This window comes from Equus quagga, chromosome 8 (assembly GCF_021613505.1).
Source record: "Equus quagga isolate Etosha38 chromosome 8, UCLA_HA_Equagga_1.0, whole genome shotgun sequence".
NCBI classification, from domain to species: domain Eukaryota; kingdom Metazoa; phylum Chordata; class Mammalia; order Perissodactyla; family Equidae; genus Equus; species Equus quagga.
In genome coordinates, this window is record NC_060274.1 from 131175503 (window position 1) to 131190171 (window position 14669).

General features: G+C 37.1%; 1 protein-coding gene across 1 annotated transcript in view; it reads left to right on the forward strand.

Annotated features, from left to right (window-relative positions):
• Nucleotides 1-14669, forward strand: part of UBE3C (ubiquitin protein ligase E3C) — a 123291-nt gene that overhangs the window by 46612 nt on the left and 62010 nt on the right. Inside the window, exons 10-13 of the mRNA XM_046669080.1 lie at nt 2576-2763; nt 8750-8836; nt 13508-13665; nt 13805-14037. Coding sequence (XP_046525036.1) covers nt 2576-2763; nt 8750-8836; nt 13508-13665; nt 13805-14037 — 666 coding nt within the window. The remainder of the gene's footprint in view (nt 1-2575; nt 2764-8749; nt 8837-13507; nt 13666-13804; nt 14038-14669) is intronic.

Here is a 14669-nt window from a genome sequence, read left to right on the forward strand (position 1 = left end):
AGCCCCTAAAAGGATAAAAAAAAAAGCTTAAGCTCCTTATCCTTCTTACCCTATCTTGTCAACACCAAGTAATGTCTTCTGTTAATTTTTGCCAATAATACAGATGATAAATGTTATGATTTATTTTAAAATTAATTTTAAGTCACGTATTATCTCTAAGTCTGCCTTCTCCCATTTTTTGCCCAGCATTGTTTATTCTATATTTTCAAGGAATAAAAAGCTTTACGTTATATACACACACACATCATTTGTGTGTCTTACATGGGTGATATATCTGCCACTGCCCTCTTTTTCTCTTAATTATACAATTGAAATCCCTTGAGGCAGTAAAAGGTTTTCAATATTTTTGCGTTAGGATATTTGACATTGATCAGTACTAAGTCTCATCTCAGGAACAAGACACTTGCGAGTGGCTCGTGTGTCCCCGGTGAAGTAAACCTTCAAGGTTTGGTGCTATGAAAGGGTGTGTTAGTGTGGTGCCTTCTGGGTACAAACAGCTTCATTAGCACGGATGGAAGAAGCCGGAGCAATAGGAAAAGGAAAACCAGATTAGTCACTGCCGGGGCTTAACGAAGGGGCAAAACTGAGCTTTTTGGGGGATGCTGGAACTGCTGCATCTTGTCGAAACTCAGAACTGTGCACCAAAAAGTTTGTATTTTATTGTATGATCAAAAAAGAAGTAGGTAGAATGTGGATAAAACTTTTGTTTTTAGAAGATGGTTTTTTAATTCTTAATTATCTTCTAGAGAATTTGTGAAATTAAAATTGTGTTTATACACAGTATCATTTGTATCCACGTGAAGATGAAGCTGTGGGCTGTGTTTGCTGGAGAGACGCCAGGAAGGGAAGTCCTTCCTCACTGGACACACAAACATAGAGGCAGAGCAGGAGGACACGTGGGGCAGAGGAGCACGCTGCGGCTCGCCTGCCTGTGGCTGCGCTTTCACCTTTAAAAAGTGCAGTTTGACTCTTCCTCACATCTCTGAAACATTTTGCCCTGCTTTATTTTTCTTCTTCAGTATCTCAGGGTTTCAGGATCTGTTTATTACAGTTATATGACTTTATACTTTGTTTCTCTTGTTTGTCTTTTCTCTTCATTTTTCCCTTACCTTGGGTGTTGTCTGTTCTTTGCTGCCCACGTTTGGGTTCACAACTAATGACCTGGTTGTAAGCCGTGTGCTCACAGATTTGACTCAAAATCATTGTTTATTTCTGGGCCACATCTTTTGATGTCTGCTTATATGTTACCTTTTCTTTTCTGTGATACTTCATTATGTAGAATCTAATTTGATTATAATGAGATTTTTCTGGGGTCAAATTTTACTCTCTATAAGCTCTTAGGTTTCTGTATAATCAGTTATGGTTTTATGTATAATTTATTTTAAGAGTGTACACTACAAAAGTAGTAATACTAACGTAGTACTCTTGTTCTGACATCTTTTATTAGCTGCATCTTATTTAAAGATTGAAATTTGGGGGCCAGCCTGGTGGCATAGTGGTTGAGTTCGCATGCTCCGCTTCAGCGGCCTGGGGTTCACAGGTTCGGATCCCAGGCGCGGACCTGCACACCGATCATCGAGCCATACCGTGGCGGCATCCCACATACAAAATGGAGGAAGATTGGCACAGATGTTAGATCAGGGACCATCTTCCTCAAGCAAAAACAGGAAGATTGGCAACAGATGTTAACTTCAGGGCCAGTCTTACTCACCAAAAAAAATATAAAGAGAGAGAGATCCATGTAGACCAGTTGAATAGATTTGAAGGTCCATAAACACATTTATTTAAAAAAAAGAAGAAGAAAAAGATTGAAGTTTGGCAGATAGAATTTATTACTTTTATCTCTAAAACAATGTTTTACTTGGTAGATCATTATAGATTACATAAATTATATCCATCCAAGTTTCCAAACTGTATAGTCAGCGATACCCAATGTCATTTGTATGTTCATATATATTCATAAATATACATACATATATATGAAAAAAGTATATATCTTTGGTTAATACCCCAAAAAGGTAAACTGCGTAGAATATTAGCTCAGGTTTTACTCAGTGAATCAGATCTTGTGTGGAAATTAAGATATAAAATTATAGATTTTGTATTTTGTTTGATTTTTTAAAAAAATTATTTAATATTCTATTTTGCTTAGACTGTGATCTCTCAAATAATTTTAAATGGAAATTCTGTCAGATGATAATACATTTCCACATATGTATGCTGTCTTAATACAATGCAATCTAAAAAATATGAAATGAGCTTTTCTTAAAATATAAATACTGAAAATATGGTCACATCAGTAGGCAAAACTGAGTGTTCACAGTTCCTGCATTGTTATACTGGGCAAAATTGGTGCGTAATATAGATAGTGACTGGATCTGTGGAAGATTTCTGATTACTTTAATGGATGTGTTGGTAGATATTGACATGTTTGTTGTGATGTGGATAACTTTTAGATAATGCCTATCTTGTATTTTCACTTGGAGAAGAATAAGATTTTATATATGTTTGTAGCATTGTGTTAAGTTCTAATAGAGCATCATTAACTTAGACTAATTTGTCTGGTGTGTTTTAGGAAGATGGTAGACTGTCAATACCCTACATAACAGAGGAATGTCTGAAAAAGTTGGATACAAAACAGCAGACCAACACCCTGTTAAACCTGGTCTGGAGGGACTCGGCCAGCGAGGAGGCCTTTACTCTGATGGCATCCATCTGCCACACGCTAATGGTGCAGCATCGGATGATGGTGCCAAAAGTCAGGCAAGTCTGCTTGGGTATTAATGTTACACGAACACTAAAGTCTGCTTTCCTGCCCTGTGATTTGCGTTGGTCTCAATCTGAATCAGTTTCACCTGCTATTTTCTGATAGAATATGGTTTAGAATATTCTGCTCTTCAAGCATTTTGTGGAAAATGAAAGTTTGGTTTTCTTTTCTAAACCAACTAATACTGTTTGAGTCCTTTTCCTGGCCTGTGAGGCTCTGAAGTGCACTGTGACATGTTAACAAATCAGATAAGCTCATTTTTCTGTGATATCTTGGAAATGAAAGAGGATTTTATTCCTAGCCACCCATATTAAAAGTTGGGGTCATGCCTGCATTATAGAATCAGTGTATTACATGTCTTTTTAGGTTTTTCATAGCACTCTTTTTTGTCAGCTTGCCCCTGACAGTTTACTCCGGCACTTGGACATTTTTGTTTTTTAAAACTTTGAAATAAACTTTTGAGAGGGACTAAACAAAACATACGAGTTAAGATGTGGCTAATTTGTGTAGATAAGTGTGACGGTAATCTTGAACTATTTTTTCCCCTGTTTTTTGAGTGATAGTTTAATGGTTTCATGAGAATTTAACAGAAAAATATTTAATAGAGTGCAGTGCAAAAATACGTAGTGGTTGTGCTAGGAGCTGAGGGACTGACGTTTCACAGCAGCCCGCTGGGAAGCACCATCTCTCGGTACGGAGGGCCTGTGCTGCATCAGATGAGTGGTGCTCCCCGAAAGAATCTGCTTCTGTGTTTAAGAAATGCCATCCCCAGACATGAAAAGAGCAGTGTCTTTTGGTTAGGAAAGCGTTCTTTGAAATGAACTGTATGTGAGGAACACGTCATCAGCTGAAACTGCCTTGTAAACACTAATGCAGCCAACTAATTAGGTGCTATCTTAGCTCACTGGTGTTTATTACTGCTGGAGGAAGTAAGATGTCAGTGAAACTGTGATCCTGCGATTAGGTAATTAGCTCTCTGTAGGCTGATTGCATTAGAGCAGGATGTGAGATCTGAGGAGCATAGCAGCTGAAGCAGGACACTTGCTTTTATTGTAGCACAAAGCCCATTGCTTTGGATAGCAATTACTGGATTTAAATGCATCACTGCCCTGGCCTGAGGTTTACTGGTGAACTGCTTCCACAAGGGGTCTAATGGGTCAAGGAGCTTTATTTGGAGCCTTGATTTTATGAGTACAGCACCTATTTCCTCCAAGAAACTACTCTAGGGATTTTATTTATGGTTTAAATACATTAGGCTTTAAGTATTTAGAATGTTTTTCATAGCTCATCAAAGAGCAAATAGGCTTACTTTAACTGTTGTAGATTTTAACTGCTTTCAACTTTTTATTTTAAAGGTATTTAAAAGATGATTAGTAAATTCTTAGGCTGATAACTCACTCTCAGGTCCTCCCAGGCTCATGTTAGTCTCTCATTTCAAGGTTGGGATTTGCAGTTTTAATTTCTGTTTGACATTGATTGTCAGGATGTATAAAGGAATATGGAGGCCCTTTTTACATTTATATGGAAAGATTTCCAAGGTAGATGCTTAAGTGAAAAAAGAAAGATACAGAACAGTATCGATAATAACCTCCTTTTTTGGGGGTGGGCCTGGTGGAGTAGTGGTTAAGTTGGCATGCTCCGCTTTGGCACCCCAGGGTTCTTTGGTTCAGATCCTGAGTGCGGACATACTCACCACTTATCAAGCCATGCTGTGGTGGGCTCCCTCATATAAAGTAGAGGAAGATGGGCACGGATGTTAGCTCAGGGCCAGTCTTCCTCAGCAAAAAGAGGAGGATTGGTGGCAAATGCCAGCTCAGGGCTAATCTTCCTCAAAAAAATAAAGTAATAGTTGGATAAAACCCCTACTTTTTCTGTCAGAAAGGTGGAAAAAGTAAGAATGTGTACTTGTATTTGCCTAAAGAGATTTGGAAGCATACACAAGAAACTCATGAAAGTAATTACTCACTGTATTACTTACTGTAATTTTTACAGTATTTTAGAAAAAATTTGAGGATATACCTGCAGAGAGAAATTTGTTAATTTTTGCCTATGATTTCCTGCTTGCTTTTTTTGACAATGATATTTTCAGTATAATCAATAGATTTAATCAGCTGTTAATTCATGTTAAAATTTGCATTCTATTATAAAGGTCAGATAAAATTTGTGACCTTTTAACATTTCAACACAATGATTTTATTGTGAACTCTTATTTTGGAGTCATGTAGATTATAAACTAATTGGCAGTAGTTATTGTTAGACACGACAAATTAGTAAAATAGGCTTACTTAGTCACATTAAGCAATATAATTAGTAGTAAGTTGTGAAACTTCTAAGAATTTTCTAAACATTTGTGAATGATAATTGGTTCACAGGAAATACAAGTAAACTTGGAAAAGGCATACACAAAGACTATTTAAATTGTTTTAAGTTTTCTTTTAAGAGTAATGTTAGGAAATAGTGAGGGAAGGGAGTGTCAAGGGCGATGTCCAAGGCAGTGAGTGCCGCTTAGCCCCATTCCAGTTTAACTGTAATGTGAGGGAAAGTACATTGTTTGAGTCCGTTCATCTTAAAATCAGTTTTCAGGAGAAAAGAAACTGTTTAAACTGGTTATAGTTTTAGCACTGGAATGTTGATTTAACACAACTGTATGTCTCCAGCTTCTTGGTACCTCATTTGTGAAGAAAAATTTTTTGGCAAGTTGCCTCAAACGGAAATATGTCTTAAAATTTTTATTATCATTAAGGAAATTTAGAATTTATTTTTAATGTTTCATTTTCTCAGAGCTGAAACGTTATGTGCGTATTTTAATGTTGCTTTTGCCAATAAAGTGATCCTTTCAGCAGGGGAACACCAGGTGCTCCCTGTGCACACTCTGCTGCAGGAGTGCAGTGGTCTCTATGTGGCTGGCTTGTCGTGTGCCTTTTCCCTGTGGCACCTTTACCCACAGGGAGGATCTGAGAACACCTTGTTGGCGTGACCTTTACTGCCTGTGTGTGAGCTGGTGTCTCCATTGTGTTCTCTTTAATAACTTAAATAACCCCTGCAGACAGCAGGCCCAAATTTATGACCTGGGTTGAAAATGTTGCCCTTTACTAAGTAACTCATAGGGTTGTCTCAGCTAAATAAAGCCTAATGGGTAATTTTAATATATCCCAGTATATGTAAAGAATATATCACTTCCTTACCTTTTAGCAGTAAAGCCCCAAACTAAATAACCTTCAGTAATTTACATAGGGGTTTAATAATTTGTTTTATTATTACTTATTGAGTGACTAATTTAGGAAATAGAATTGTTTCAAAGTTAACTTAAAATATAACTTGAAATGTGTAGCTGTTGAAACGGTGTTTCGGACATATGTATGTGTGTTCTTGTGGAAAATGTTAATTACAATCCTAAGTGAAAAAATGTTATAAGAGAATGTATTGGGAGAACCCATTTTTGTTTGCCTCTGTGCACCCTGTGTCTGGGTGATTTATCCAAGGTGTTAACTCTGATTATTTCTGGGAAGACGGGATGAAACGTTACTAATGTTCTCTTGCCTTGTTGTGTGGTGGTTAAGAAAAAAGAGCAAAGCAAACATACTTATTGAAAATATGTAATTTTTCAGATTTTTGAAGTGCTAAATTTTAGTATTTATGATTAACACAATTTTAAGAAATCTTGGTATCAATGAAATTATACTAGATAATATATTTTTAAAAATAACTCACTTTCTTGGTTGAAGAGAAATAAGGCAAGCAAATATTACCGTCTAGAGTTCCTTTATATGAAAAGTTCATGTTTTTCTATATTCCATGTAGTTGTTTGGATATCTTTTTATAGCACATAAAATTCCATAAGGGCAAGAAAATGAAAATTTTAACACTATTTATATATAGGTGTATGGTAAGCATTTTAAATATTTCAGAGATGGGGTATGTATTATTATTTTCTAATACAGCTCTAGTTTCCAACAGTATAGTCTTTTTTGAAGTGAATTTTAAGTTGAAATTTGCTCAGACATTAATGACAGGAATTTAGGAAACTTGGTAACATCGTTCAATTCATCTCTTGTAACTTACTGTAATATTACCATTTTCCATTAATCCAATAAAAATCTTTTACAGATTTCTCAACCTGGTTTTGAGACTCACTCAGTTGAGCTTTCCTATGAATTAGTGTAGTGTTGTTACCACTTTGTCACCGTATGTACTTGTGATAATGTACTTCCATAGAATCATCACTTTTTTGAGCTGGGAAAGACCTCAGAATTCATGTAGTCCAATCTTGTGAAAATAGGTTGCTTTTGGCCTATGTGACATTTGAAGAGTAGTTGGGCTAAATGATCAAATAATCTTTCTATCCTACATTTTCATGATTCTAGGTAAATTTCACTCTTTCATGTTTTCACTATTTTTAAGTGATTGTGCTTTTAATGCCATTTAGACGTCTCAAAATGCACCACACTAAAGTAAGATTGGATTTTTTAAACTAGTACTCCATAATCCCTACTGCATACTCAGAAAATGCTAATACTGAAGAATGTGTCAGATATTTTGAATTGAATGCAGGAAAGTACTAGATCAATCAAATTGAGATTTTTGTATTGAAAAGTTACTTATCGAAAACCTGTTCATTTCTCTTCCACTGTGGGCATTTAAATTAATACACTTCTTGCGAAATTTAGTCTATTCCAATATTTTATATTATACTCAGTACAATATTTACAGTAATTAAATCCATAGAGAATTGTGGGTACCCACTACATGATGTTTTTCTTTAGTCAAATCATCCAGTTACTCTTACTGGCCATTTCTCACAAAAAGAACTAGAAGCAGTCCAAGGAGAACACTGGGGCTAGTGGTCACCCTACTGAGGAGAGAGAAGAGCCCGCTGTCCCTCAGCAGCCTTGGGGTATACTACTTGCTCTTCCACAGGCTGGCTTCACAACTTTGGGGGTCAGACACAGTCTTTAAGGTCTGTTCCACTTTGAACATCCAGTCATCTGGTGTTAACTTCAGTATCCCACAAAAGGTATACAAGACTAGATGATATGTGGATGTTAAAAATATGCAATTCTGCTCTCATATATACTTTTAAGTTTTGTTCCAGGATCATTCCTAATACATTCTCTAATTCCACAGTGAAAAACTTCTGTATTCTTTAGCTCTGCTTACTAAACCAAAATTGTTTTTGCTCTTCTACTTTCTTATTCTTCTAAGATGATTCTGAAGTAAGATCACAGTCCTTTCATAAAACCATTTTCCTAATATTCTAAACCTTTTTACTGTGATTTAGTCTCATAAGTTTGAAATTTACTTTTTGATTCCTGCACTTCTAAAACTGTTTGATGCAAGTTTCTTCTGATTACAATGTTGTGACTAGAAAGTATGTCCTATTTTAAAACTCAGTGCACTATACAGAGCTCATTTAAAGTTAAACAATTTCTCGTCATCCATGAAGGTTCTTAGGCTTTTTCATCAAATTGATATTATACAGGAGGGGTTTTTTAAAACCTTTAAAATATATTTTTAGATTTAAATTATTTTTGAGATGTTACTTAACATTAAAAAATATATTTTTATGTGTTTGTTTCAAGAATGATGACTTAAAATCAGTTGCTAAATATTTAAAGTTTTTAAAATGTGTATTAGTAATGCATAATATTATAGTGTATTTAATATATGTACTCAGAGGGGGGGCAGACTCCACTTGTGCTTTAAAACAGCCCAGCCCATCCCTTTCTCATTTGGGCAAAACTCATGGCCACAGCTCAGGGCTGTCTTAGCTCTGTAACAGTAACAGCTGACAGGTAACTTCCAGTAATTAGGGAGCAAGAAATATTTCCCAGTTACACTTGTCAGGCAGTCTGTTGTAGGAAGCATGCTATTTGTGTTAATATAGATATTTTCTAAAGTGTACATTATGTTCAGTCTCTAGTTTCTTTTTAATATATGTTGAATGAATATTTGTTTACTTTTGTTTCCCCCATTCCTTTTTAGGCTTCTCTACAGTTTAGCCTTTAATGCCAGGTTTCTGAGACATCTTTGGTTTCTTATATCTTCTATGACAACACGGATGATCACAGGGTATGTGTTACAAGCACTTAGAAATTGAGCTTAAGGACATGGAAGTAACAACCTAATAAAAAATACTGTAAGGTGATCTTTTTTAAGTACTACTTAGACTTAGCTTATTTAATATTAGAAGAAAAATTCCAGATGGTCTCAATTTCACAAAAGGAAAAATTAATACCTTATTTTACAGTTGTTTGTCTGTACATATTATTAAGACGTTGCCTTCATCCGAGGGTAAATTTGTTTTAAAAATCCCAGTCATGTTTTGAAACCCAGAGACTTGAAATTTCTTTGGTCCATATGGCTTTCCTATGCTTTTGATTGTGAAATTACAGATTTGAAGAAAATGTAACACCATTACAAACATTAAAACATACAAAATTTTGTAGAAGTTGCTTTTTAAAATGCTTTGTTGAAACAATTTCATTTTTCTTATGTGAATCATTGCGTAACTTGGGGCCAGAATCTTTAGGATACGTATTTTAATTAAATGTGTAATAAGTGGAAAATTTAATATTCAAAAATCCTTCATGATGACCTGGCTTAGCCCATTACCATCGTGAATTTCTCCTGTCAGCAGTCTAAGCTAATCCCTCTGTGCTGTAATATGAAAAGATAACATGTGTAACTCAGTGGATTGGAGACTAAACTTCCAAAATGTAACTGTGTATGATGCTAACTCTTCTAGTAATTATGGAAGTCACCACTATTGACCACATGCTGGGAGCCAGCCTATCCTATGACGGAAAGGCACATCTCAGTTTTACAACAGGAGTTTAGAAGGAAGAACGTTTCTTTTCCTTTCATGTTTTGGGGGGTTATTTTGTGGGGGGCGGTGGAGGAGGGACAAGAAATTGAAAGAAAGAATTTTTGGTAGGCGGGGTGGTCCCCAAAATTTAAATAAGCACTCATCTGCAATCTAATTTGGTCTGTGATATGTTAGATGTGACTGAAAAATCTTGTGTTGAGATTTCTGGATCTTGAGTTTTTTCGTGTGCTATGCAGAGAAAAAGATGATCACGTTTTAGTGCCTTTGTATTGGTTGCAGTCAGCCCTGTAGTCAAGGAGTCAGTCTCAGATCATCTTACTAATAAAAGGAGATTGTCAGTTTACTAATAGCCTTACTTTGAATTACTTTCATGTTTTGTTCATTTAATTTTAGTGCATCTTAAGTGAATAAAGGAAGTTTTTAATGATGCCACTGCACCTGATGAAACTCATAAAGGTTAAGTGATTTAGCTTGTTTGACAGTGAGCCGCAGAAGTAGTGATGTGAGAGAAATCTAGAAAACATCAATGTCTAGAAAAATTATATCCTTTCATTTTCAAATTAAAATGTAAGGTTTTGGGGTATGTTTTTGTTTTTTTGGGGGTACATTTCAGCCCCTTATGACTATGCCAGCCTTGGCTTTCATGAATGACAGGTTTGTTTAGGGCAGAAGGAGATTGGGAATCATTGAAACAGGAAATTATCGTTGACCTATGAGTGTCTCAGCTTAGCAACAGAGACCCCATTGTAGCTCTGCCTGATGACTGCTTACTGGTTTATGGTCTTTGTTGCTTGGTGAGGAAGTGGAGTCTCGGTGTGTGAAAGAAAAGTGAGGTATAATTAATTACAGTAGATTATTAATATTATTTTATAAATTGGTAAAGTCATACAGATTTTTTTAATTCATTATTTCATAAAAGCTAGTTTGAGAATATGAGTCTCTTTTTACTCGTTTAATTTATTAAAATAAAGTCCCTCAAGAAACTTGCAGTGTTATTAATACAGCCCTAATGTATATCTCATCATATTTACTCCTGGAACAAAATTTTAAATGAAATGCTTGATTTTTCTGAAGATGGCACTGGGTTTAACTTGAAAGTGGTTTCATAGCAAGACTTACACGGTGGGGACTCCTAAGCTTAGTGAACATAAGGATCATCAGAGGAGTGTATCAAATGTGGATTTCCTTGTCTGACCCCTGAGACTTGGGTTCAGGGCCTGGGTTGGAAGCCTGGGGTCTTGGACCTCACAGGTCCTCGGTGACGGAGGTGCAGGTGCAGATGAAGGAACACCTGGACGGCTGGTCTCTGCTCTCCGAGACGTCCCTGTACCAAAACCATCACCAGGGCACTTTGCCCATGTCACCTGGACGGCTGGTCTCTGTTCTCCGACAGACGTCCCTGTACCAAAACCATCACCAGGGCACTTTGCCCATGTCACCGGCTCATGCATCAGCCCGGTGGCTCCTCTCATCCTGAGGCTAGCATGGTTCCTGTTGTCTTTCACTGAACAGGGATTGTTTTGGTTACGTATTGCCCATTTCTTTCCATATCAACACCAGCAGTAAGTAGTGCTTACAGGAGACTAAGTAGTGCTCTTGAGACTTGGTTAAGGCCAGGGTGTGTTCAGTGGCAGCTTCTCTAGAAGGGGAGAAGCTCTTTCAGGTAAGGGGGGTGCAGGAGGGATTCCCGCAGGCCAGTGGGAAAACTTCTCAGGGTGTGCACGGGGCGAGGGATTGTCTGAGGTCTCCCTGATGCTCATAGTGCAGCCAACTCTCTGAGTTACGAATCAATGTCTTTTCCATTACAGTAAATTATGGACTTTTTATTTGTACATAAGTCTTTGAGATTGACCTGTTTTCAGAGGAATATTTGAGCCAGTGTTTATGGCAGAAAGAGTGATCAGCAGAGAATCATGAGCCGTGTGTTTCATTTACGTCCCAGCTGGATGAGACCACAGGCACATAGCTGAACCTTCTGGCCAATCACATTTTTTGTCATTAAAACAAGAATGATTAATTTCTTCTGCTTACCTCACAGGGGGTTAAAGAAAACAAATAAGCTAATGTTGAATAATTGCCCTTGTTTGTTTTTAAGGAACCAGTATAGGAGTTTTATGCGTTGTGGCATATATATGCATAATTAAGGATGATGACGATTTTGAGTACAAGGATTATTGACAAGTATAACAGCTGAAAACTGGTTTATCACTTTCTTAGATTCAGGAGATACTTTGTCCACATTGCAGCTGGTTAACTCAACCTCTCCTGTGTTCCCCTAGATAGTGTTTGTTCATCAGTATTATCTGTTACATTTTAGTTCTGCATTTAGTGGCAAGGGAACTGAGAGGTTTAAACCATTATTTTTACTAACACCAGCAAAACATATGACATTACATTTTTTTTCTTCTGTATGTGAGCAAAATTTTTACTGTGTGGAGGCCCAGGCTTGGTGGAAGTGACTCGGGAGACAGGAGAAGGCTCCGTCCTCACGGGACTGGCAGTTGGAAGGGAACCACTGTTGTGCAGTTAAGGCAGCCCCCGCTTCTTTAACCCTGCACATAAACAGCCTTTTCTGTTGTCCTGGCTGTGGCAGTGAGGTAGGACAGTTGTACTTTGTCCCTTTGTGTACATCCTCACTACGTTCGCATTTTGGACGGATCTCTGTCGTTCCTCAGTGCATTCGGCATGGTGGTCAGTGCTGAGTGTTGCGACTGCACACAGGAGTGAGGCGTGTTCAGGGCCTGCAGGACGATAGCAGGAATGGAGACGAGTTCAGGAGTGTATCTGACTCCCTGTTCTCCTGGCCCTTTTGGTGGCAGTGCTGTCCCCTCAGCTTTGCACCATGGAGACCCGAAAGCTCCGAGGTGGTTCAGCCAAGCTCAGCACAGCCCCACTAGGAATAAACTTACCTGTGTCAGGCCTTCTGCTTTGCTCTCTCGTATCACTTTTGGCAGTGATGGGCAGCTAATTGATGATTTGTGGGTCCTGACTCCTGGTCACAGTTCATCCAATATATGCCTGTGGCTTTGTGGAAAAAGATGTTTAAGGTGTAAACATACAGGGAGGAAGATAAGAGAGTGATCTTGCCCACAGCGTCTGCTAACCCAGGATTGATTTGACTTGTGATAGGGGACCCACAGACTTGATAGTTTGAAAAGAGCTTACAAGTGAACTTCTGTAGCTAAATGTTCAGTAAGACAAGGAACCACATTGACCCAAGAGAGAAAGGGAGCAGATTCCAGGTGGGAGAAGTAAATTTAATAGCTCATAGCTCTTGACAGGTGAGGGCGACTACAGAGCTCTCTGAAGACTGTCTCACCTTCAAGCTGCTCTGGGTGGCTGCGTGATGCTTCGTAAAAGCAGGAGCAATAGTAGGAGCTGGCAAATAAACTTGGAAAATACAAACGAGGCCCAGTATAGAAAAGAAGAAACTGTTCCTGAAGGTTCTAACGTGGGTTCAATAGTCAACTGTTTTGAATGTTCCTAAATGTAAATAGCTGGATAAATTTTTCATGAGACCAGAAGGATCTGCCTTTAAGTATGTTAGATAGAGGGGGAAAGGGGCAGTTTTCAACGTAAAAGTAAAGTGTTTAATAGGGGCATTACTTACTATAACTCTTCTCTTAGGGTCAACCTTGGGACCACTAGCTCACTCTAGTAATGAAATTTGTCCAGTGGATAATAGTAGCAGGAACATTAGTAAAGAGTGGTGGTTTAGCGTCCTATTTTTTAATTTATGTTATTTATTAACCTCTATTGTTGGAATGACTTTACCTTCCCTGTAAGTAGTTTAATTGTTAATATAAATGTTGTTTTCCCTGATTATATTTGCTGATGTCATGTCTTAATTTGTTCCCTAACTAGAACTAATCGTGAATCTTTGTGATTTTTTCCTTCCCTTTCTCCACGTCAAGGTCTATGGTACCATTGCTTCAGGTGATATCAAGGGGTTCTCCTATGTCTTTTGAAGATTCCAGTCGAATCATCCCCCTCTTTTACCTTTTTAGCTCCTTGTTTAGTCATTCACTAATTTCCATACATGATAATGAATTCTTCGGTGACCCCATAGAAGGTAAGAATTATGAGGGATCAGTTTGTTGCTGGCCCCATGGCCTGTTTTCATAGATGATAGAAAAGTTTTAAGTCTTTCACTGTGTGTTGAGAAATGAAAAAAAGACAAATATGGTAGAAAACTGGATTATATTTTTCAGTTGTAGGTCAAAGACAATCATCAATGATGCCTTTTACTTTAGAAGAACTAATAATGTTGTCTCGATGCCTCCGAGATGCGTGCTTAGGGATCATCAAGTTGGCTTATCCGGAAACAAAACCAGAAGTTCGAGAAGAATATATTATAGCATTTCAAAGTATTGGAGTTACTACTAATTCTGAAATGCAACAATGTATACAGATGGAACAAAAACGATGGATTCAGTTATTTAAGGTATACAGTATATGTATTTTTTTGTTTTTTTGAGGTCAAATAATATACAAATTTGTTTTAACTTGACTCAGAAGAATAGAAATACAGGTTTGTTTCAGGCATAATTTTTAATTTGCAGAAGTTTTAAATTAAGAAAAGTCATTTTTGTTTTACATTTCCCTCCTTTTAAAACCTGGTTTTTCCATTGTTGCATGCATCTTTTATAAATTGCCCTAAGTACTTTTAGTGACAAAGTAAAGTATAAATAAAAGTTTTTAAATGTTTCCGTTTTTATTTTTCTCTATAAGAACTCTTACTGATTTTATTTTTTTAGTCTTTTAAGAACTTGACTAGCAAAGGTGGAATAAGGTCATTAATTTATTGCAAGTGGAATATAAATTATTTTAAAATATCTTCATCTTTAACCATGCAGAAAGAGAGGTTATGAGTTACTGTGGTTGGAATGTTGACAGGAAACCACGACCACTGAAAATATAACTATTGGGTTAGAAAAAAAGGAAAGAAAAGGGTGCTTGACTTCCCATGAAATTTCTGCAGCAAACACATCTAGTCAGCTAAAATCGCTCATTAAAGGAGTGAGAGCAGAAGAAATGCATTTTCCAAATTGAATGCTAGATTTACAGTCCGTTTAA